This window comes from Bombina bombina, chromosome 2, assembly GCF_027579735.1.
Source record: "Bombina bombina isolate aBomBom1 chromosome 2, aBomBom1.pri, whole genome shotgun sequence".
Classification (NCBI taxonomy): domain Eukaryota; kingdom Metazoa; phylum Chordata; class Amphibia; order Anura; family Bombinatoridae; genus Bombina; species Bombina bombina.
The window spans coordinates 634,763,810-634,790,040 of NC_069500.1; the positions used below are offsets into that span (position 1 = coordinate 634,763,810).

The 26,231-nt window shown below is 38.4% G+C and overlaps 1 protein-coding gene across 1 annotated transcript in view; it reads right to left on the reverse strand.

Moving 5' to 3' along the window:
* The window catches only part of MPDZ (multiple PDZ domain crumbs cell polarity complex component), a 754,223-nt gene that overhangs the window by 63,468 nt on the left and 664,524 nt on the right, over nt 1–26,231 (reverse strand). Inside the window, exons 44-47 of the mRNA XM_053699987.1 lie at nt 24,355–24,441; nt 11,604–11,688; nt 2,292–2,332; nt 1,209–1,331 (exon numbers count right to left, since the gene is read on the reverse strand). Coding sequence (XP_053555962.1) covers nt 1,209–1,331; nt 2,292–2,332; nt 11,604–11,688; nt 24,355–24,441 — 336 coding nt within the window. The remainder of the gene's footprint in view (nt 1–1,208; nt 1,332–2,291; nt 2,333–11,603; nt 11,689–24,354; nt 24,442–26,231) is intronic.

A 26,231-nucleotide genomic window follows, 5' to 3' on the forward strand; every position in this document is an offset into this window, starting at 1 on the left:
TCACCCTATGTGTGCAGCTAGCTCCCAGCGCATTGCTCTTCCTTCAATAAACGATTCCAAGCAAATGAAGCAAATGTTATAAATTGTAAAGTTGTTTGAAATTGCATGCTCTATCTCAGTGGTTCCCAAACAGGTCACTCACTCCCGGCTTGGTTCTAAAAACTCCCCATTAGCGCCCCCTTAACATAACCCATAAAAATAATATTCAGACCAGGGGCCCTATTTATTAAAGCAGGGACAGAAAAGTTTTACATCTGGGAACTTTGTCCGCAGGGCAGCATCCGTTGCCTACATTAAACATTGCACAAGCCATTGTTTGTGCAGCTGTGTCCCTTGCTATCATAGAGCCAATCATGCAAGAGCAGGGCTTGTCAATCATCCCAACCGGATCAGGAGTAACAATTAAACATTCAAATTTTAAAATAATGTTTACATTTTATTAAAACTGTAAGAGTCTTATAAACCACATTTAGGGCTAGATTAGAAGTGGAGCTCTAATTTATTGCACGCCCACAAATGGGAAAATGTACCCATTTATGGGTGCACTTGTAATGGCTGGTTATTGCTACCATGAGCTTGCGGTAGCAATTTGTGCTTATACAGTTAACCAGAGATCAGATCTCTGGTTAATTTTATAAATATGCCCCAAATTGTACAATTTTTATTTTTTAATAAAATAACTGCATTAGGCAGTATTTTGGGGGTAAAGTTGGTGGGAGTGGAGTGTTTTTACATTGCGGTCTATAGGAACTGTGTGTTCCCTGTAAATATATACGTACAGTATATGCATATATACATATTTATTTACGTGTTAATAAGTATATATACACATAAATATATATGTATATTTATATTTGCTATCATTGCTGCGCTACTTACCTCCATTGCTGCTTGTAGGTTCTGATGCCGCCTCTGACGGTATCAGAACGAGGCTCCCGTTGGAGCCTATGGAAGCGCACTCTCATGTGTGCAATGCTACCTAGCAATTTGAGCGCTTAACTTGTAATACCACAAGTCTATGCCAACCTCACAAAACATATGGGTGGATCTGCTGCAGCTACTAAATGGTTGATCTGCCCATAATAATTTTGTAGGGGTGGCATGGTAACCCACCATTTTCCTTTTGTAAGGACTAAACACATAAGGCAGAGAAGGTTGCTTAAAAATTAACTATCCCTTTAAAGTTGTAAAATAAATAAATAACTTACTCTCAGTTTGTTAGTTTGGGCAGCTACTCCATTTGGATGCATCATAGCAATAAAGATTGGTACATCTCCTAAGGGACTTCCAACTCCTCCAGCAATGCTGACACCGAGGGAATCTGACGGACCCTGTTGGAATAAGGCAAACTATGTATGACTATAAATTACCTACTTCTCAAAGCCTAGATAAATTCATGAAAAGAATACTAAAAGGGACATAAAAGTGCAAAAAAGAAAATGTTGAAATGTATGAGAACATTATATTATTACATATAACTATGTGTTTAACTCCAGCAAAACATTTAAACACACAGTTAAAGTCAGCTTCAGAGCAGCAATGCACTACTAAGACCTAGCTGAACACAACCGGTGAGCTAATGTCAACAGAAATATGTGCGTAACCACCAATCGCTAGCTCCCATTGCTGCTCCTGAGCCTACCTAAGCATGCTTTTCAATAAATTATACCAAAAGAACAATCATGTTGATAATAGCAGTAAATTGGGAAAAAAATCTCTTAAAATTGCATCCTCTATCTGAATTGTGAAAGTTTAACTTTGCATTTGATGTCACTTAACTAAGCTGCAAACTTAAGCCTTAATTATCAGATAGAAAAAAAAATCTACACACTAAATCCTGTAGACTCTGAAACAAAGGAAGACACAGGTTACAAAAACTTTGTTCTTCAGAACATTAAACTCCAGATATTAATATAAAAATAATAACCTCACATTTGGGAAATAAATGCTTAGTTCAGACATTGGCGTAGAGGATTTAAAATTCTATTGATTACACTTTGTATTCAGTGAATCAGCTACATGACGGTAGAGACTCCAGATCAAACACAATACATGTCAGAACACTGCAGTATATGTTTTTAAGACTAGACTGATTGACATTTAAAGGCTTGTCAGCATTAAGAGATTATGGAAAACATTGTTGAGGGCCAGTAAATCTTTTATCCCCCCCAGTACACTCGCATGGGATGAAGTTAATTTTTTATCGCATGTGTACATTACAGTTTCGTGATCAATAGTTACATGAAGGAAATCACTACAATTGCTTGTTAACAAGATAGAAAAACAATTACCTTTTTGATTTCCACAGTCCTTAGTCCTTGAATTTCAGAGGCTGTAGAAAAGAAAGACAGAAAATATATTATAAGAATAATGGTATTTTGCATACTTCAGTTCAACCTGTTAACTAGAACTCTATATCCATCCATTGAAAGCGTTTTACTTAAGAGATTAGAATGGTTCCTTATGGCCGATAAAGTTTTTAAAAAATCAAAATAGTCTAAAAATAAAAATCCATGTTTCAATACCTTTTATGAAAGGAACATTCCAGTCAAAATTAAAAAGCACATCAATGTTTTTCAATCCAGATTAAGAGTTTCAATTGTGACTAGAATGTCAATTTCATAAAAAGTATTGAAACATGTAATTTGTTTTAATATGTTTATATAGCTATGTTTATTTCATTTTCTATAAAAGGAAAAGAAAAACAAGAGTTTGTTTTCTTCACAGTGGGTTATAAACTCACTGACAAATTTGGCAGAAAATATGTAAAATTTATTGGGCGTGATCCTATATACGGCGCAGGTTTCGACGCAAGCGTGGAAACCTGCGTCGCTCGTAGTTTCACCTCGCACATCGAGCTATCACATATACGGCGCCGACAGTTGCTGAAGTGCCGTAAGTCTGACAAACTAGCGATGTCCAGAAATAAGCGTAAGTACAAATTTCTGGAGTCGCCAGTGACTTACGGCACTTTAGAAACTGCCGCCGCATAAAAAAACTAACTAAAGTATAAAATCTCCCGTTACTGTCTAACATGCCTCCCAAACATCATCCCGACACGTATAACCCTCTATCAGCAATCCCCCCTCTCACTCCTAATAATAAATATATTAACCCCTAAACCGCCGCTCCCGGACCCCGCCGCCACCTATGTTATATGTATTACCCCCTAATCTGACCCCCCTACACCGCCACCAGCTACATTAAATGTATTACCCCCTAATCTGACCCCCCTACAACGCCGCCACCTATATTAAATATAGTAACCCCTAATATGATCTCCCTACACCGCCGCCACCTATTTTAAATATAGTAACCCCTAATATGATCTCCCTACACCGCCGCCACCTATTCTAAATATAGCAACCCCTAATATGATCCCCCTACACCGCCGCCACCTATTTTAAATATACTAACCCCTAATCTGAGCCCCCTACACCGCCGCCACCTATATTAACTCTATTACCCCCTAATATGATCTCCCTACACCGCCGCCACCTATATTAACTCTATTACCCCCTAATATGATCCCCCTACACCGCCGCCACCTATTTTAAATATATTAACCCCTAATCTAATCCCCCTACACCGCCGCCACCTATATTAAATATATTAACCCCTAAACCTAAGTCTAATCCTAACACCCCCTAACTTAATTATTATTGAAATAAATCTAAATAATATTAATATTATTAACTAAATTATTCCTATTTAAAACTAAATACTTACCTATAAAATGAACCCTAAGATAGCTACAATATAATTAATAATTACATTGTAGCTATTTTAGGGTTTATATTTATTTTACAGGTAACTTTGTATTTATTTTAACTAGGTACAATAGCTATTAAATAGTTCATAACTATTTAATAGCTACCTAGTAAAAATAATTACAAAATTACCTATAAAATAAATCCTAACCTAAGTTACCATTACACCTAACACTACACTATCAATAAATTAATTAAATAAACTACAATTATCTCAACTAAAATACAATTAAATACACTAAACTATATTACAAAAACAAACAAACACTAAATTACAAAAAATAAAAAAAGATTACAAGAATTTTAAGCTAATTACACCTAATCTAAGCCCCCTAATAAAATAAAAAAGCCCCCCAAAATAATAAAATTTCCCTACCCTAAACTAAATTACAAAAGTAATCAGCTCTATTACCAGCCCTTAAAATGGCCTTTTGCAGGGCATTGCCCCAAAGTAATCAGCTCTTTTACCTGTAAAAAAAAAGAACAACCCCCCCCCCATTACAGCCCACCACCCACACACCCCTACTCTAAAACCCACCCGATCCCCCCTTAAAAAAACCTAAGTCTAACACCCAAGTGGTCCTTACCTGTCCTGAAGACCGGCGGAGAAGGTCCTGTTCCAGGCGGTGAAGTCTTCTTCCAAGCGGCGACATCTTCTTCTTCCAGGAACCAGCCGGTGCGAAGCGGAGGAGTTGAAGACCGATGACCGCGGAGCTGAAGACCGTCCACTCTGGAACTGAAGATTTTTTTAAGGGGGGGATCGGGTGGGTTTTAGAGTATGGGTGTGTGGGTGGTGGGTTGTAATGGGGGGTTGTTCTTTTTTTTACAGGTAAAAGAGCTGATTAATTTGGGGCAATGCCCCGCAAAAGGCCCTTTTAAGGGCTGGTAATAGAGCTGATTACTTTTGTAATTTAGTTTAGGGTAGGGAAATTTTATTATTTTGGGGGGCTTTTTTATTTTATTAGGGGGCTTAGATTAGGTGTAATTAGCTTAAAATTCTTGTAATCTTTTTTTATTTTTTGTAATTTGGTGTTTGTTTTTTTTGTATTATAGTTTAGTTTATTTAATTGTATTTTAGTTGAGATAATTGTAGTTTATTTAGTTAATTTATTGATAGTGTAGTGTTAGGTGTAATGGCAACTTAGGTTAGGATTTATTTTACAGGTAATTTTGTAATTATTTGAACTAGGTAGCTATTAAATAGTTATTAACTATTTAATAGCTATTGTACCTAGTTAAAATAAATACAAAGTTACCTGTAAAATAAATATAAACCCTAAAATAGCTACAATGTAATTATTAATTATATTGTAGCTATCTAAGGGTTTATTTTATAGGTATGTATTTAGTTTTAAATAGGAATACATTAGTTAATGATATTAATATTATTTAGATTTATTTAAATAATAATTAAGTTAGGGGGTGTTAGGGTTAGACTTAGGTTTAGTGGTTAATATATTTAATATAGGTGGCGGCGGTGTAGGGGGATTAGATTAGGGGTTAATAAATTTAATATAGGTGGCGGCAGTGTAGGGGGATTAGATTAGGGGGTAATAGAGTTAATATAGGTGGCGGCGGTGTAGGGGGCTCAGATTAGGGGTTACTATATTTAAAATAGGTGGCGGCGGTGTAGGGAGATCATATTAGGGGTTACTATATTTAAAATAGGTGGCGGCGGTGTAGGGGGACCATATTAGGGGGTAATACATTTAATGTAGCTGGCGGCGGTGTAGGGGGGTCAGATTAGGGGGTAATACATATAATATAGGTGGCGGCGGGGTCCGGGAGCGGCGGTTTAGGGGTTAAACACTTTATTAGGGATTGCGGCGGGGGATTGCGATTGACAGGTAGATAGACATTGCGCATGCGTAAGGTTTTATTTTGCAGGCAGTTTAGGGAGTTACGGGGCTCCAATACTCAGCGTAAGGCTTACTACGCCTGCATTTTGTGGCGAGGTATAAAAGTGAAGTAAGATTTCTCCATTTTCGCCACGTAAGTCCTTACGCTGTATATTGGATACCAAACTGCGCGGGTTTGGTATATCACTCTATGGGCCAAAAAACTATGGCCGAAGGGTGAAATATATGAACGTAACTTCTATGTTACGCCGTATATAGGATACCAAACCAGTACAATATTTGGTGTCACCGGCTTTTGCGGGCGACGTTGCCTATCGGATCGGGCCCATTGTATTTAAAACTGTCATTTTGGGATTGATCACAATCTACTTGGGGTTTGCTCCCAAAATGTTTTTTTGCTTTCCGCAGAATTGGTCAGTGTTTTTTTCAATCGATCACAACGCAAAATGGATCAGTGCGTTAAATGCCAACAGCAACAAAAGGGCCTTTTTGTGTTATAAAGGGATACGAAACCCAAACTTTTTCTTTTGTGATTCAGTCAGAGCATAAAATGTATGTATTTATTTCTATTATTAAATTTGTATAGTTTCCAAGGCAAGGTAGGCCTCTGGAGCACTATATGAAAGTAAATAGTGCTGCCATCTAGTGTTCTTGCAAAAAGATAACACTTGCAGAATTGCTGCCATATAGTTCTCCAGACATGTGCACGATCCTGAGCATAATTCCCTGCTTTACAACAAAATATACAAAGATAAAGAAAATATTTGGGTTTATGATCTTTAAAGCACTTATTGTCAGGATAGGAACTTGGAAGCTACCCAAAAATGTCCCTTTCACACCTCTAAAAGTTAAAGGTCTTTTCAATGAATCCCTTTGTTCACTGTGGAAAGCTCATTTACATTATATTGTTTCATGTAATGCCCTCCTTACCACTGTTAAACCATCAAAATACCATTTGAATGTAGGCATGATGGGCATGATTGGATTAGAAATAGGAAAACTCGCCTAAAAGATGCACGTGTAGCACCATCCACCTGACCATAAACCATTGATTAAATATTGACAACAAAATAGACAAATTCAACAGCCAAAACTGCTCACTGACTGACAACACACACTGGCTAAACAATAATAGCCACAGATCTGTGCATGCTGCAGCTGCCCATGTCACATGTAATCACCATCAATTAAAACAAAAAATGTATCTACACTGTAATTGTAATGTTGTCAAAGTTTGTGGTTGGCTTTGGAGTTCATAGGAAAGTAAAGTAAAAAGAGTGCAAAGGGGTCATTTTGGGTTTAGATTTTTGTTGTTCAGTTGTATTTTTTTGTGTATAAATACTGTTTTTGGTGATTGACAGCCATTATTGGACAGTGCCATTGTGGGGAATTAGAAATCAAATATATTGGGAGTTATAAAGCTTCAGTGGTGCTGATATTCTGTGTCACTGGGCTCCATGTACGAAGCAGCGAAAGCTGCTCCGGAGCCTTTGCGGGGCAGGTTCGCATATGCGAGCCTGCTTCCCGCAATGTAAGAAGCAGCGGTCATTAGACCGCTGCTTCCTACACCCTACGCCACCTCTTAGGTGGCGAAGCAAAATCACTGAGAGCTCGCTCGCTCTCGGTGATTGACAGCCCCTTCAGTCGCGTGATTGGTCGCGCGACTGAAGGGGCGGGCATTACACACTCCGCTGAGTGTGTAATGATACATACGGGCAAGCGGATCAATAGATCCGCTGCCCGTGTGTAGCGGAGGCGGGCGGACAGCTTCGCGAGTTAAGAAGCTGTCCGCCCGCCTCTTAGTACATGGAGCCCACTGTCTGTATAAACTTGCAGTGATTCCGGGGTGGTGTGGGAGGGAAGGAGAGAGGTTGGCGGGCAGTGCATTAGGGGAGAGGGAAGAAACGGACGGGTTCCCTATGCTACAGCATAAGTATTTGATGAGGGGGGAATGGACCACTATGCTACAGAAAATGGCTATGACAGAGGAGAGGGACATCCTATAAGAAAAACATTTTTATTATTGAATAATTTTAAAAAAGTGACACAATTACTATAAACTGGGTACTGACATACAGCGGCCTGTACCTAATATGGCTATCAATAGTTAGAGGAGGGAGAGTTAGATAGCTGTTTGGGAGGGTTGAGGAGGGATCTCTACGATGCATACTGGAAGACTGTCTGCCAGTACCTAAGATGGTAGTGACCGATAGGGAAGTGGGAGGGATCAGGTAGGGATCAGTTTGGTGGGAGGTGTCAAGTGAGAGGACAATACCTACACTACAATAATACCCTTGCTAGCTAACTAATGAACCCCTTCACTGCCGGGATTATTATAAGTGTGGTGCACAGCTGCTATTAGCAGCCTTCTAATTAACAAAAAGCAATGGCAGAGCCATGCATGTCTGCTATTTCTGAACAAAGGAGATCCCAGAGAAACTTTTACAACCATTTATATTATGACAAACGGTATGTAAATAATTTCAGTGAAAAACCCAAAGCTAAAAAGTTATTTTTTTTTAATATGATTGCATTTGGTAGCAAAATAGTGGCATGAAATATAAAAAATGGACCTAAATCAATACCTTGGGTTGTCTACTTAACCTTTTAGCACCGTTATGGCGTTGTATTCCATCCAAACGGCACTGGGCTTTAGCGCCATTAGGACAGAATACAATGTCATAGCCGTTTGGCTGTACTGAAGCCAACTGTGCTTCCTGGATGTGATCGCGGTCTGGAGGGTCGTCCTAGCGTCATAAAGATGCCCCCCTGACCCAATCACATAATTGAAATCTCGCGATCGTGTGCACAATCGCGGGATTTCAATTTGTCTATATCGGAAAGGTTGTTCTGATGTAGACATTATGACCCTGTCATGAAAGGGTAAAAAAAAAAAGTTTGATAGGTAAATAAAAACAAAAACAAGGCTGTTTCTGTTTAAATGGAGTGGTAGCAAAAATGCTAAAAATTCTCTGGTATTTTGGGCACATTTTTCTCTGAAATTCTCAGTAGCGAATGGGTTAAACCCTGTGAGACTCATAGTAGCTTATTTATAATTGTCCCAGTAGGAGAAATAAGATAACAGGCTTTTAAAATGTAGGTTAAAACATGCATTGTTTATGGAAACTAAAAGTCTTCAAAATTTAAACAACTAATATAATTTAAAAATATAATTACAAATAATATTCATTGAGCATTTATTGTCCCTCTAAAAAGGCCATTCATTGTCAACATTTTATTGATCCAACGGTAGGCAGTAGGGAAGCCAAGTACCTCACAAGCAATTTCTTAAAGGCAGCAGTCACAACTAAATAAGTTTGCAATATGGTTAAACACTTTATTGTGACTATCTTTAAATTGAGGAAAGTCATCAGACTCCCCGGTTTATTCCTAAAACAGATGTTAAAAGATCTAGTAAAGCAAGACATTCTAACAGCTGGGTGAAAAACTGCTCCAGCCACCTCAAAGTATTTCCATAAGAGGTTCTATGCATGTCACAGCTTGGGGAAAGACTGAACTCTAAAGGAACTGTTATGTATTTTAAAAGCAATGAAAAACAAATGTTCACATGATTTTTATGACATTGTAACCCAAAATGTTTCTTTCATGATTTAGGTAAAGCATACAATTTTAAACAAATTCAGTTCTATTATAAAATGTGCTTCTTTCTTTTGGTACTCTTTGTTGAAGAAGCATCAATGCATTACTGGGGGCTAGCTGAACACACTGTGTGAGCCAATAAAAAAATATTAATTATATATATATATATATATATACACACACACATATATACACCTATATGTATATATGCATCAAGCCCCCAGTAGTGCATTGCTGTTCATGAGCCTACCTAGGTATGCTTTTCAACAAATTATACCAAGAGAACAAAGCAAATCAGATAGTAGAAGTAAATTGGAAATTTGTTTAAAATGACATGCTCTATCTGAATCATGAAAGAAAATGTTTGGGTTTCATGTCACTTTAAACAAAGGTTTATGGCAGTTATAGCCAACTTCCTAACACTTGGGGGCCACAGGTAAATACTTTACAAGCCATAAGGACCACATATCATTTTATGGTTATTAAATGAACAAAATATGTTTCCTAAAAATGCCCAGTATCACAGGGCCAGATATAGGTAAGGCTTCAGGGTACTCTTTGTCTGCTGATCTTCACCCCAGAGAGCTCTTTTGAGGTGTGGCCACCTTGTTTGCCCACCCACCAGATACCCCCAAAGAACACATTTTTTGTTATTTTTCCTGGAAAACACAAAAACTATGGCACACATTCTTAGTTCTGCTTTATCCTTGGGGGACATAAAAACTAGTGCAGAGGGCTGCAAGTGGCCCTTTGGCTACCAGATAGCCATCCCTGGTTTATGGTATTTGAGTGCTTTTAACAAGGTTCACAATGCTTTATCATTGAGATGAGACACAGCTCAGTAGAGTGGTAAATATCCAATGCCACAAAAAACCCTATTGTCTGTGACTATCACTACTTCACTGCTTATGGCAGTTGGTTTACTGCATATATGCAGAAGCATACACCCAAATTGTAATATAAAATACATAGCAAAACCACTGTAATATGGTTTCCTTATTAATTTTACCTTTGTTTACTGTAATTAAAATCTGAATATTGTGAATATTCCAGTCCAAAAAACTAAAAAGGACATGTCAGACGTCACAAGCCTAACCTTGCAACATATAGCTCCCAAATTTGGAGTTTGTTACCTTATCTTTTTTTGCTGAAGCCAATCAATCGAGATTAATATAATAACTGTAGCAAATCCTGTCACCTCCAAACACAAGTTTGTATTGGCTCCACCCAATAAGGAAAGTAGTAGGTGGAGTTTGACCATAAAAAAAAACACAGGTCTGTTCTAATATAGTTCAGATTCTGCTGATATGTTATTCTATTGGATGATTGTAGACTGTAGAATGCTGTAATTACAAGGTGTTTCCTTTAACAACCAAAATGAATGAACATATCACCCTTCAGAAACATGCATCCAAGTGGAAAAAAGGATCTAGGTTTATATGTATGATATAAATCATTATTTTACAACTTCAGTCATCAAGTTCCCCTAACAGGGCAGATTTCCAAGCATTTATTTGCCACGGCTGACTAGTGGTTGTGACACTATGACTCATGGTCAGGTAGGGAAATAGTTCAAATCTAGAGGTACAGAAGCTAAAAAAACACTGGCACAGACAATGGAAACTATCAGGAAAAAGTTCAGATTGTACCAAAAAAAAAAAAAAAAAGAATACCAATATAAAATGACAAATAATATATATATATGGGTAATGTCAACATAAACCTATTGCAGTGCCGAACTGGGTATGAAGAAGTTTTTTTTTTACATTTAATGTTAAGTATGCATTGGGTTGAGAATAGAACATCTTCATTTTTTAATCAAAATCATATATTGAATACAGCATGACTAAGTGATGTGGAAAAGCAAGAGTAGGTAAAAAACTGATGACTAGAACTGATAAAATAATGAAAGGTAAAAGTTTATTTTTTTAAGGAGTACATTACATGGTGATACGGATGCTGGTCCCCAAGGGAAATGTATCTTAGATAAACAAGCAGCGTCATTCTTTAATAATCCATGAACTTTTATTTTATATTATTAACTGTTTGGATTACATGATTATGATGCTTGTTATACATGTCAATATATATTTTCCTCCACAAATAAATCAATAAATAATTGTAAAAATTATATATTATATACTTGTTCCAAAAAAATCTGCAAAAATATTTTTAAAAATTGTAATGTCTACTTAGTTCAGGTCACAGACTCCAACCTTTCTGACATAAGAAGAAAAAATACCTATTAAACCAAGTGCTAGTCAGTTCAGAATGCTTGTTGCTTATAGCCTATAGTAGATTTGCACAGTGTTCTTGTTATAGCTACGGAATTGTGGACATTATCAGTTTTATACATACAGGATATGATTCTTACCATCATTCTTCTTAAAGCCAGTGGAAAGTGGATCAGGCTGTGATGATGCGCTGAATGATGTGAGACTTCCACTCTCTTCACTAACCTAAAAAATATATAAAAATATGTAACAAAAACAAAGTTACACAGAAAAAACTAAATTTATGCTTACCTGATAAATTTATTTATTTATTGACACGGTGAGTCCACGGATCATCAATTACTGTTGGGAATATCCCTCCTGGCCAGCAGGAGGAGGCAAAGAGCACCACAGCAAAGCAGTTAAAGGGCCACTAAACCCAAAATCTTTATTTCATGATTCAGATAGAGAATAAAAATTTAAACAACATTACAATTTACTTCTATTATTTATTTTGCTTCATTTTTTAGATATCCTTAGTTGAAGAAAAAGCAATGCACATGGGCTTCTATGTGCAGAAACCAGCAAAGAATATCAAGATAATAAAACAAATTAGATAATAGAAGTAAATTAGAAATATGTTTAAAATTAATTTCTCTTTCTAAATCATGAAAGAAAAAAATGTGGGTTTCATGTCCCTTTAAGTATCACTTCCTTTCCCACAACCCCCAGTCATTCGACCGAAGGAAAAGGAGGGAAAGGAAAAAACACAAAGATGTAGAGGTGCCTGAGGTTTATATAAAAAAACTGTCTGAAAAACAGGGAGGGCCGTGGACTCACCGTGTCAAGAAATAAATACATTTATCAGGTAAGCATACATTTTGTTTTTTTTCTTAAGACACATACGCCTAGATTTAGAGTTCTGCGTTAGCCGTCAAAACCAGCGTTAAGGGCTCCTAACGCTGCTTTTTACCGCCCGCTGGTATTTAGAGTCAGTCAGGAAAGGGTCTAACACTCACTTTCCAGCCACGACTTCTCCATACCGCAGATCCCCTTACGCCAATTCCGTATCCTATCTTTTCAATGGGATCTTCCTAACGCCGGTATTTAGAGTCTTGGCTGAAGTGAGCGTTAGAACTCTAACGACAAAACTCCTACCGCCCATGGAAAGGCTGTAGTTAAGAGCTTTATGGGCTAACGCCGGTTTATAAAGCTCTTAACTACAGTGCTCTAAAGTACACTAACACCCATAAACTACCTATGTACCCCTAAACCGAGGCCCCCCCACATCGCCGCCACTATAATAAAAATTTTTAACCCCTAATCTGCCGACCGCATACCGCTGCCACATACATTATCCCTATGTACCCCTAATCTGCTGCCCCTAACATTGCCGACACCTAAATAATATTTATTAACCCCTAATCTGACCCCCCAACGTTGCCGCTACCTTACCTCGCCGCCACTATAATAAATGTATTAACCCCTAAACCGCCGCACTCCCACCTCAAAAACCCTATAATAAATAGTATTAACCCCTAATCTGCCCTCCCTAACATCTTTGACACTTAACTTCAAGTATTAACCCCTAATCTGCCGACCGGACCTCGCCGCTACTCTAATAAATGTATTAACCCCTAAAGCTAAGTCTAACCCTAACACTAACACCCCCCTAACAAAATAAATTAAATCTTATTAAATAAATTATTCCTATTGAAAGCTAAATACTTACCTGTAAAATAAATCCTAATATAGCTACAATATAACAAATAATTATATTGTAGCTATTTTAGGATTTATATTTATTTTACAGGCAACTTTGTATTTATTTTAACTAGGTACAATAGCTATTAAATAGTTATTTACTATTTAATAGCTACCTAGTTAAAATAATAACAATATTAAATGTAAAATAAATCCTAACCTAAGTTACAATTAAACCTAACACTACACTATCAATAAATAAATTAACTAAACTACCTACAATTACCTACAATTAAATCAACTAAACTAAATTACAAAAAAAACAAACACTAAATAACAAAAAATAAAAAAAGATTACAAGAATTTTAAACTAATTACACCTACTCTAAGCCCCCTAAAAAAAAATAACAAAGCCCCACAAAATAAAAAAATGCCCTACCCTATTCTAAAATAAAAAGTTAACAGCTCTATTACCTTACCAGCCCTTAAAAGGGCTTTTTTGCGGGGCATGCCCCAAAGAAATCAGCTCTTTAGCCTGTAAAAAAAAAAAAAATACAATACCCCCCCCAACATTACAACCCACCACCCACATACCCCTAATCTTACCCACTAAAACCCCCCTTAAAAAAACCTAACACTAAGCCCCTGAAGATCTCCCTACCTTGTATTCACCCAGCCGGGTATCACAGATCCGTCCAGAAGAGGTCCTCCAGAGGGTCCGAAGTCTTCATCCTATCTGGCCAGAAGAGGTCCTCCAGAGGCTGGGAAGTCTTCATCCAGGCGGAATCTTCTATCTTCTTCCATCCGGAGCGAAGCGGGTCCATCTTGAAGCAGCTGGCACGGATCCATCCTCTTCTAACGACGTCCTAAGTCCGAATGAAGGTTTCTTTAAATGACGTCATCCAAGATGGATTCTATCAGCCAATCGGAATTAAGGTAGGAAAAATCTGATTGGCGGTTTGAATCAGCCAATCAGATTCAAGTTCAATAGGATTGGCTGATCCAATCAGCCAATCAGATTGAGCTCGCATTCTATTGGCTGTTCCGATCAGCCAATAGAATGCGAGCTCAATCTGATAGGATCAGTCAATCCGATTGAACTTGAATCTGATTGGCTGATAGAATCCTATCAGCCAATCAGATTTTCCCTACCTTAATTCCGATTGGCTGTTAGAATCCTATAGGATAGGATGAAGACTTTGGACCCTCTGGAGGACCTCTTCTGGACGGATCAGTGATACCCGGCTGGGTGAATACAAGGTAGGGAGATCTTCAGGGGCTTAGTGTTAGGTTTTTTAAGGGGGGTTTGGGTGGGTTAGATTAGGGGTATGTGGGTTGTAATGTTGGGGGGGTATTGTATGTTTTTTTTTTACAGGCAAAAGAGCTAATTTCTTTGGGGCATGCCCCGCAAAAAGCCCTTTTAAGGGCTGGTAAGGTAATAGAGCTGCTAACTTTTTATTTTAGAATAGGGTAGGGCATTTTTTTATTTTGGGGGGCTTTGTTATTTTTTTAGGGGGCTTAGAGTAGGTGTAATTAGTTTAAAATTCTTGTAATCTTTTTTATTTTTTGTAATTTAGTGGGTTTTTTTATTTGTAATTTAGTTTAGTTGATTTAATTGTAGGTAATTGTAGGTAGTTTAGTTAATTTATTTATTGATAGTGTAGTGTTAGGTTTAATTGTAACTTAGGTTAGGATTTATTTTACATGTAATTTTGTTATTATTTTAACTAGGTAGCTATTAAAGAGTAAATAACTATTTAATAGCTATTGTACCTAGTTAAAATAAATACAAAGTTGCCTGTAAAAGAAATATAAATCCTAAAATAGCTACAATATAATTATTCGTTATATTGTAGCTATATTAGGATTTATTTTACAGGTAAGTATTTAGCTTTAAATAGGAATAATTTATTTAATAAGATTTAATTTATTTCATTAGATAAAAATTATATTTAACTTAGGGGGGTGTTAGTGTTAGGGTTAGACTTAGCTTTAGGGGTTAATACATTTATTATAGTGGCGGCGAAGTCCGGTCGGCAGATTAGGGGTTAATACTTGAAGTTAGGTGTCAAAGATGTTAGGGAGGGCAGATTAGGGGTTAATACTATTTACGAGGCGGGACTACGGCGGTTTAGGGGTTAATACATTTACTGTAGTGGCGGCGAGGTCCGGTCGGCAGATTATGGGTTAATAAGTGTAGGTAAGGTAGCGGCGACATGGGGGGGGGCAGATTAGGGGTCAATAAATATTATGTAGGTGTCGGCGACGTTGGGGACAGCAGATTAGGGGTACATAGGGATAATGTAGGTTGCGGCGGTGTCCGGAGCAGAAGATTAGGGGTTAATTGTATAATGCAGGTGTCAGCGATAACGGGGGCGGCAGATTAGGGGTTAATAAGTGTAAGGTTAGGGGTGTTTAGACTTGGGGTTCATGTTAGGGTGTTAGATGCAGACTTAGGAAGTGTTTCCCCATAGGAAACAATGGGGCTGCGTTAGGAGCTTAACTCTGCTTTTTTGCAGGTGTTAGGTTTTATTGCAGCTCAAACTGCCCCATTGTTTCCTATGGGGAAATCGTGCACGAGCACGTTTTTCAAGCTGGCCGCTACCGTAAGCAACGCTGTTATTGAGAGTTGAAGTGGCGGTAAATTATGCTCTACGCTCCCTTTTTGGAGCCTAACGCAGCCCTTCAGAGAACTCTAAATACCAGCGTTATTTAAAAGGTGCGGGGGGAAAAAAACACGCGAAGCTAACGCACCCCTTTGGCCGCTAAACTCTAAATCTAGCCGAGTGAGTCCACGGATCATCAATTATTGTTAGGAATCAATACCCAAGCTAGAGGACACAGATAATAAGGGAGGGCAAGACAGGTAACCTAAACAGAAGGCACCACTGCTTGAAGAACCTTTCCCCCAAAAGAAGCCTCAGATGAGGCAAAAGTATCAAATTTATAGAATTTAGAAAAAGTGTGCAAAGAAGACCAAGTCACAGCCTTACAGATCTGTTCTACAGAGGCCTCATTCTTGAAGGCCCAGGAAGAAGACACAGCCCTAGTGGAATGAGCTGTAATTCTCTCAGGAGGCTGCTGACCAGCAGTCTTATATGCCAAACGAATAACACTTCTCAACCAGAGAGAAAGAGAAGTGGCAGTAGCTTTCTGACCCTTACGTTTCCCAGAAAAGCAAACAAACAAGGCAGAAGACTGACGAAAGTCCTTCGTAGCCTGAAGATAGAATTTAAGAGCCCACACAACATCCAAATTGTGCAACAAACATTCTTTATGAGAAGGAGGATTAGGACAGAGAGAAGGAACAACAATTTCCTGATTAATATTCCTGTCCGAAAGAACTTTAGGAAGAAAACCAAACTTGGTACGAAGAACTGCCTTATCTGCATGAAAAACTAGATATGGGGAGTCACACTGCAAAGCTGAGAGTTCAGAAACCCTCAGAGCAGAAGATATAGCAAGAAGAAACAATACCTTCTAAAATAATAACTTAATATCTATGGAATGCAAAGGCTCAAACAGAGCCTGCTGTAAAACTTTAAGAACAAGATTAAGGCTCCAAGATGGAGCAACGGACTTAAACACAGGCCTGATTCTGACCAGAGCCAGACAAAAGGATTGAACATCCGGCATGTCCGCCTGACGTTTGTGCAGCAAAATAGATAGAGCAGAAATCTGACCCTTGAGGGTACTGACAGACAACCCTTTCTCTAGACCCTCCTGGATAAAAGCTAAGATTCCTGGGATCCTGACCTTACTCCAAGAATAACCTTTAGACTCACACCAATAAAGATATTTAAGCCATATCTTATGGTAAATTTTCCTAGTGACAGGCTTACGAGCCTGAATCATGGTCTCAATGACCGATTCAGAAAAATCCACGCTTAGCTAAAATCAAGCGCTCAATTTCCAAGCAGTCAGCATCAGAGAAACACGATTTGGGTGAAGGAAGGGCCTCTGAAGCAGAAGATCCTTCCTCAATGGTAGTCTCCTCAAAGGTAGAGGCGACATTTCTACTAGATCTGCATACCAGATCCTGCGAGGCCACGCAGGAGCTATTAGAATCACTGATGCTCTCTCCTGTTTGATCCGAGCGATGACTCACGGAAGGAGAGCAAATGGCGGAAGAGATAAGCCAACCGGAAGTTCCAAGGAACTGCCAGTGCATTTATCAGAAAGGCTTGAGGATCTCTCGACCTCGAACCGTACTTTGGGAGGTTGGTGTTCTGACGAGACGCTATCAGATCCAAATCTAGTAACCCCCATTTGGTTGTTAACCTGGAGAAAACTTCCGGATGGAGTTCCCACTCCCCGGGATGGAAAGTATGTATGATACGAGCCACCTCCTTCATGGCTAAGGAACTCTGAGTTCCCCCTTGGTGGTTGATGTAGGTCACTGAGGTTATGTTGTCCGTCTGGAACCTGATAGACTGAGCTAAGGCCAGCTGAGGCCAAGCCGTCAAGGCATTGAAGATTGCTCTCAACTCCAGAATGTTTATGGGGAGCGCAGATTCCTCCTGAGACCAAAGTCCCTGAGCCATCGAGTCCCAGACTGCTCTCCAACCCAACAGGCTGGCATCCGTGGTCACGATTACCCAAGAGGGTCTCCAAAAACATGTCCCCTGGGACTGATGTTCTTGCGACAGTCACCATGTTAGGGAGTCCCTTGTTGATTGATCAAGAACAATTCTCTGAGACAGATCTGTATAATCCCCGTTCCACTGAGCGAGCATGCACAGCTGCCGAGGTCTGAAATGGAACCGAGCAAATGGAACTATGTCCATGGAAGCTACCATCAACCCGATCACCTCAATGCATTGTTCCACTGCTGGTCGTACCGCCGACTATAGGGACAGGCAAGCGGACAGAATCTTGGATCTTCTGACCTCCGTCAGAAATATTTTCATTGATAGAGAATCAATAACGGTTCCTAAGAATATCACTCTTGTTGCCGGAACAAGAGAACTTTTCTTCAAATTTACCTTCCAACCATGGGAACGAAGAAATGCCAACCAGAACCTTGTATGAGATTCTGCTAGTTGCAAAGATGGCGCCTGAACCAGAATGTCGTCCAGATAATGTGCCACTGCAATGCCCCGGGACTGAATTACTGCCAATAGAGCTCCCAGAACCTTTGAGAACATTCTGGGAGCTGTGGCAAGGCCAAATGGAAGCGCTACAAATTTAAAGTGTTTGGCTAGAAAGGCAAATCTCAGATATTTGTGATGATCTCTGTGAAAGGGAACGTGCAGGTACGCATCCTTCAGGTCTCTGGTCGACATGAATTGACCCTCTTGAATCAGAGGCAGAATGGAGCGGATAGTCTCCACCTTGAAGGACAGCACTCTGAGGAATCTGTTTAGTAACTTTAGGTCTAGAATGGGCCTGAAAGATCCCTCTTTTTTGGGAACCACAAACAGGTTTGAGTAAAATCCGAGACCCTGTTCCTGACTTGGAACAGGAACAACTACTCCCAAGAGGGAAAGGTCCTGTGCACATTTCAAGAACGCCTCTCTTTTTATCTGGTCTACAGATAATCTTGAAAGGTGGAACCTGCCCCTGGGAGGAAAAGTTTGAACTCTAACATGTACCCCTGGGACACTATGTCCACTGCCCACGAGTCTGGGACATCTCGTTCCCAAGCCTGCACGAACTGAAAGAGTCTGCCCCCCACTTGATTCGATCCCGGATTGGGGGCAACCTCTTCATGCTGACTTGGAATCAGCCATGGATTTCTTGGATTGCATCCCATTGTTCCAGGACTGACCAGGCTTCCAAGAGGGCTTGGATTGTTCCGGATTGGTAGAGGCAGGGGAAGACTTACCTCTGAAGTTACGAAAGGAATGAAAATTAGTCTGACGACCACTCTTTATTTTGTTCTTCTTATCTTGAGGCAGAAAGGATCCCTTATCACCTGTGATATCGGAAATAATTTCTACCAATGCCGGCCCGAACAAGGTCTTTCCCTTGTAAGGGATTGCCAAAAGCTTAGATTTAGAAGAAACATTAGCAGACCAAGATTTAAGCCATAGCTAAGATTGCAAAGCCAGATATCTTGGCTCCCAACTTAATGACCTGCAAAGAAGCGTCAGTAATAAAGGAAGTAGCTAACTTTAGAGCCTTTATCATATCCTGAATCTCCTCCAAAGGAGTTTCAGCTTGAAGGGATTCAGACAAGGTGTCAAACCAATAGGCTGCCGCGCTGGTTACTGTAGCAATGCACACCGCCGGTTGCCATTGTAAGCCTTGATGAGTATACATTTTCTTTAAAAAGGCCTCCAGTTTTTTATCCATAGGATCCTTGAAAAAGCAACTATCCTCAATAGGAATAGTGGTTCTCTTGGCGAAAGTGGAAATCGCCCCTTCCACCTTTGGCACCGTCTGCCGTGACTCCTTTATGAAGTTGTCCACTGGGAACATCTTCCTAAAGACAGGGGAGGGGGAAAAAGGAATTCCTGGTCTCTCCCATTCCCGGGTAATAATCTCCGTGGCACGGTCTGGTACTGGAAACACCTCCCCAGGAGAGGGAACATCAAAGTATCTATTTAATTTACTAGAGGTTTTCGGGTTGACAACGATAGGCACATCGGAGTCGTCAAAGGTAGCTAAAACCTCCTTTAACAAAACAACGAGGTGCTCAAGCTTGAATCTGAAGGAAACCACTTCAGCATCTGAAGAAGGAATTACACTATCCGAATCAGAGATTTCACCCTCAGAGGCTACCAACGTATTCTCCTCTTCCGACTTATGGGAAAGAGCAACTTGGTTAGCCTGTACAGGATCTGATGCCTTACTATCTGAATCTCTAATTTTCCCCTTACGTTTCTCCTGCAGTAAGGCAATTACAGCTAGTGTCTCAGATACCTGGGCAGCAATTTCTGCTTTCAAAAAGACTCCATCAAGAGTCTGCGAGGAACCGCAGGGCACTGCCTGAGGCAGTAATGTTAGACTGTGGCATTACCTGAACAGTATCCACCTGAGAGAATGGTGGCTTAGAAACAAAACAAGAACCACAAAAAGGCAAAGGAGGCTCAACATGGGCACTCTATATCAGGCATAGACTTTAAGTCCATCTTTGCAACAAAAGATCTACCTAAAAAAATATATATTTTCAATTATGTACTGTACCTTTAACTGGTAACGATCGCAAACACAGCAGGGCATCGGTTACAAAAACTGCAGCTAAACAAGATAGCGTCCCTTTTATTATAAGCAGTTCTTTTTTGTAATGCTTAAAAAAAAAAAAAAAGGACCCACACAAAACTTTTATTCAAAATACAATTAGTAAAACGTCTGGCCCCTCTATGCCTCAGTGCTAAGCTGAGGTGCCTACCTGATTCTTTTTTGGCACAGAGCTCTGGATAAAACACGCTAAGCTACTGTGTGTGCAACCGCCATAAGCCGATAGCAGGAAAAAGGCGCAAAGTCACAGCGCGCTTTGCAGCCGGAAGTAGCTCCACCCCTCTGACGTCACGGCCTGTGCCGTTTAACTGAGCCACCAATAAAATAAATTTTTTACACAATATAAAAATGAACTCAGGATAACTTACCCCAATAATAATGCAGAAAATTAATAAAGTGCCAGGGATTCTGAATAAACTGTCTCTTTCTAAAACTTAAATGGCACTTACCTGCACCTCTGACTGTCCGACAGGAGGACATCTCACCGGTATGAGAGGAAGCCACTCCTCACAGAGACCTATGGATAGAAGAAGGGACAGAGTAAGCCTACTCTGGCATTCTGTTAGAGGGCAGCAACTTGTCAGGAAAACACAGTGAGGCCCACCCTAAAAGTTCCTGACTGCTTAAAAGCTACCACAGCCCTACTTAAGAGACTAACATGTAGTACAGCTAAATCCAGCATGATAGGGAAGATCAGAGCAAGACTGCTCTGGCTTCAAAATAAAAAAATCTTGATAGAAGAATCTTATGCAGACACCTAAACTTCACCTCCTCTTTGCACTGAAGGCAAAGAGAATGACTGGGGGTTGTGGTAAGGGAAGTGATACTTAACAGCTTTGCTGTGGTGCTCTTGGCCTACTCCTGCTGGCCAGGAGTGATATTCCCAACAGTAATTGATGATCCATGGACTCAGCATGTCTTAATAAGGAAAGAAATATAGCTTGAATTAGCGACAAGACAATGTCTACTATATCCTGGCATTGGTACATTTCTTATAGGACTGAAAATAAATAATTACCTGGAAATTTTGGTTTCATTATTATTTTTGGTAAAGGGCCACCAAATTCAATGTCACTGTTCAATGGCTACAAAATTTGTGACAATTATACGCGGTGATAAAGTTGATAAAAACACACAATTAGATACACACCAAGATTACATTTTAGCCCTTGTCTAATAGTTTTTTAAATTGTGGTTACAGTTTCATTTTAGACAATTATAAAGTGGAGTAAGGAAATCAAAAAAATGGTAATAAGCCGGTGCTCGCTATGGTGGAGCAGAGGTGTGTGTTAAAATGTAATAAGATACTAAGAAACACTTAGAAAAACAAAAGAAGATCAGAGTCTTCAGAAAATGTACACATGAATAGCACTCAGATTCCCTGAATATAGAATTAGACTTGGTTACGAATGGCGGATATACTAGAAAATTAAAATATAACTTTTATTAAGACTTTAAAATAATGGTAGAACAATACACATTAAAAACACAGGAATTGTATTAGCTCAAAAGGTGAGTGGCAAGTAGGAATTAAATAACCAGATTCCCAGAGAAATATCCTTGCGGATTGAAGTTAGTCAGATGGTCTTGATAATAAAGATTTAGAATGCACTTATAGGTCCACAATCATAAGGTTAATCTTTGTTTATGAATCACAAGGGTCAAGTAAAACAAATAGATCAGGCACTGTGGTTTAGTACTGGGTGGTTTTACGTAAGAGAAAATGCATGAATTTTTGGTTTGATACAACACATATAGTAATGAAAGTGATTATGGTATATTTGTGATATACCATGTACATTTGCAAATTAACAGTAAATTTAGGAGGTTTGAAATAGCATATTACATAAATAAATATTGGATCCGGAATTCCCAATTTCCAAATCAATAACAGTTAAAATTGTTACTCTAAGTTGTACTATCAGTAATAAATATCTAGGATGGTAATTACCGGATTTAACAAATCCCCTTCAGGATTGATATATTCACTTGTTAGCCTAGAGTTTTGTTTCTCTTAATACTAGTCTATGTAGGCTATCACTGTGGTTGTAAATATTTATATATAAATACAATTCCTGAAACTTGTCCAGGACATTGAATAAATAATAAGTTAAATCACAGTTTAGTTCTAATAGGTATTTAGTTCAATTGTGCTCTGTTCAACTAGTACATTATGAATAAATTATCCTGCATGTATATATACCGTATGTTGTAACACTCTTATTGTTATATATTATTTGCTACAAGTATCATCTGTCACATATTATTAAATAATTGTGACAACAATCACAGATAGATCCGGCTCACTATAGAGAGAGCTCCATATCCATTACAGACACCCAGTGTTCCTGATTATTAATAAAGTTATTGTTAGTAGACTTGCTTAGCAATATACTAAGAATGCTTACAAATATGTAAATTGCTACTGCCTTACTGTAGGCACAGTTGCCAAATTATATTCTAATATAAATTGCTAGCTCTATTGAACCCAAGGTGCGAGTCAGTAACATTCTAATCTGCCCGTTTTGCACTGCGTGCAGCTTTATCGGTTATTAAGTTTCCCCTATTAGCCTCTCAAAGGTTTATTCCATAGCGTTGTATTAGGCTGCTAAAATGAATCGCTCATTACATAGTCACTAATGTGACATCTAGTAAGCAGACTATGTTACATAAGTATTAAGTGTCATAAAGATTTTGAGCTAATTCCTGCTAATTAAAACAACAAATACGGAGCCCATTATCCCCCAACCTCCCCTGTTTCGCCGAGATTCTCGGCTTTCTCAAAAGATACAACTGAAAGTAAGTTTACACACAAACTAAATCATTGTTATGCAGGTAATATGAAGAGAATCATTTAAAATATAACTTTTACTAGGTTATTATCAATAAAAAATAATGAAATGCAATCCTTTCACATTTGCATTAACATTCAAAGACAAGTTAAAAACACATTGAGAGAGCCTGTAAAATGAAAGTAATAATAGCTTCTCTGTTCAATATTCATATATCTATATGTTACAAGCATTAAATCATTGTGCATATATTGTCAGAGGTTGTTAGCAAGGTTCTATATATACTCCTATCTGGAGGTATCAAGCATAGAAACAACCTTCAATCCGGGAGTTCAATTACATTGAGTACACTGGAAAAGAAGCGTTGCGAAACATGCGCCAGGGGTGACACACTGGGAGTACTTATACTCCCCTTTTTAACCTGCTTGAGCTTAGCCTGATTATTCCAATCATAACCAGACTATTCACTATGGTCTCTTTGCAATATTAGACAGCGGTAAATGTAATTGAGCTCCCGGATTGAAGGAGTATATATAGAACCTTGCTAACAACCTCTGACAATATATGCACAATGATTTAATTCTTGTAACATATAGATATATGAATATTGAACTAATAAGCTATTATTACTTTCATTTTACAGGCTCTCTCAATGTGTTTTTAACTTGTCTTTGAACGTTAATGCAAATGTGAAAGAATTGCATTTCATTATTTTTTATTGATAATAACCTAGTAAAAGTTATATTTTAAATGATTCTGTTTATATTACCTGCATAACAATGATTTAGTTTGTGTGTAAACTTACTTTCAGTTGTATCTTTCAACTAAGTGTATCTCATTTTAAACAATGTCAGATTGCAAGGAATATTAATTAGAACGTAGGGCAAACTAAGCTAACAGCAGTTCATCTTCGTCATTAAAGGGAATGATAAGTGTCTTACTTCAGCAATGGTAACTGAAGTATAATCTCTATACAGTAGAGAGAGGACTGTTATTCTAGTTACAGCAATACAGTGAAAAACATTTACCTGTATGCTAAGCACCTCCCACCAAACTGCTCCACTGTAACCTGAGCAAATCTCATTAACCCAATATGACAGTTGGTTGTATACAGTCAGTAAAAATGTTAAAATCACCTGTTAATAAGCATCATTTTAATGAGAAGATAATCATGAGCCACATTACAGTTTTAATTGCTCTTGCTCAACAATGAATACAAATTTATAATCACCTGGCTTCCTTGTGATGTCCTCCTTTCAGAATGGAAAGGCCCAGCTTTGATTCTTCCAATCTCTAAGTTTACTGTACCTAAAGAACACTATAAAAAAACATTCTATTGTTTACACAGGTCAAAAAAATGTTACCAAAAAGAACCATACCTTGGCATACATTTCAAATAATTACATAGAAAAATGATTAAAGGGACAGTTTACACCAGAATTGTTATTGTTTTAAAAGATAGATAATCCCTTTATTACCCATTCCCCAGTTTTGCATAACCAACACTGTGATATTTATACACTTTTTACCTCTGTGATTACCTTGTATCTAAGCATCTTCTGACAGCCCTCTGATCACATGACTTTTTATTTATTATCTATTGACTTGCATATAAGTCAATAAGTGCTTGTGCAGACTCTTAAATAACTCAAAGAGCATGAGCACAATATTATCTATATGGCCCACATAAACAAGCAGTGTCCTGTTATGAAAAGCAAATAAAAAAAGCATGTGATAAGAGGCTGGCTGTAGCGGCTTAGAAACAGGCAGACATTTAGAGGTTTATATGTTATAAAGTATATTAATAAAACATTGTTGGTTGCACAAAGCTGGGGAATGGGTAGTAAAGGTGTTGTCTATCTTTTTAAACAATAACAATTTTAGAGTTGACTGTCCCTTTAAGTGAAATCAGACACAATACATATCTGAATTCTGGCTGAATGTTTTATGCCATTGTTATATTTACCATCTAGGGAGCTGTAAACATCATGGTCTGGTCTATTGAGAAGGGATTAACCTTTTTATTAAGTGCAGGCATTTACATGCTAGTTATAATGTCACTGAGATTATAGGGATACTAAACCACATTTTTTTTCTTTCATAATTCAGATAGAGCATGCAATTTTAAGAAACTCTCTAATTTACTCCAATTAACATTTTTTCTTTGCTATATTTATTTGAAAAGCAGGAATCTAAGCTTAGGAGCCGGCCCACATTTGGTTCAGCACCTGGGTAGCGCTTGCTGATTGGTGGCTAAATGTAGCCACCAATCAAGCAAGCGCTAACCAGTGTTCTGAACCAAAAATGGGTCAGATCCTAAGCTTGGATTCTTGCTTTTCAAATAAAGATTGCATGCTCTATCCGAATCATGAAAGGAAAAAAATTGGAATTAGATTCCCTTTAAATAAGCTAAATTACGGGTGTATCTGAGTAGCCTGTGTCTATAAGTAGAAACTTGGTGCTGTTTGTAACCAATTAGGAACCAGCTATACTGAAAAGATAAAAATGTATTAAATCCTTTTAAGTCCTTAAAGGGATACTAAACCCAATTTTTTTCTTTCATGATTCAGATAGATCATGCAATTTTAAGCAACTTTCTAATTTACCCATACTATCAATTTTTCTTCATTCTCTTGGTATCTTTATTTAAAAAAGCTGGAATGTAAGCTTACGAGCCGTCCTATTTTTGGTTCAGCACTAGATAGCGCTTGCTGATTGGTGGCTGCATTAAACACTATGAGGGATATTAAACACTATCGCCTAGATTACGAGTTTGGCGTTAGCCTTAAAAAGCAGCGTTGAGAGGTCCCAACGCTGCTTTTTAACACCCGCTGGTATTACGAGTCAGGCAGGAAAGGGTCTACCACTCACTTTTCTTCCGCGACTCGAGGCTACCGCACCCCTTACGTCAATTGCGTATCCTATCTTTTTAATGGGATTTGCCTAACGCTGGTATTACAAGTCTTGGAAGAAGTGAGCGGTAGACCCTCTCCTGGCAAGACTCCTACAGCATTTAAAAGTCAGTAGTTAAGAGTTTTATGGGCTAACGCCGGAACATAAAACTCTTAACTAAAGTGCTAAAAGTACACTAACACCCATAAACTACCT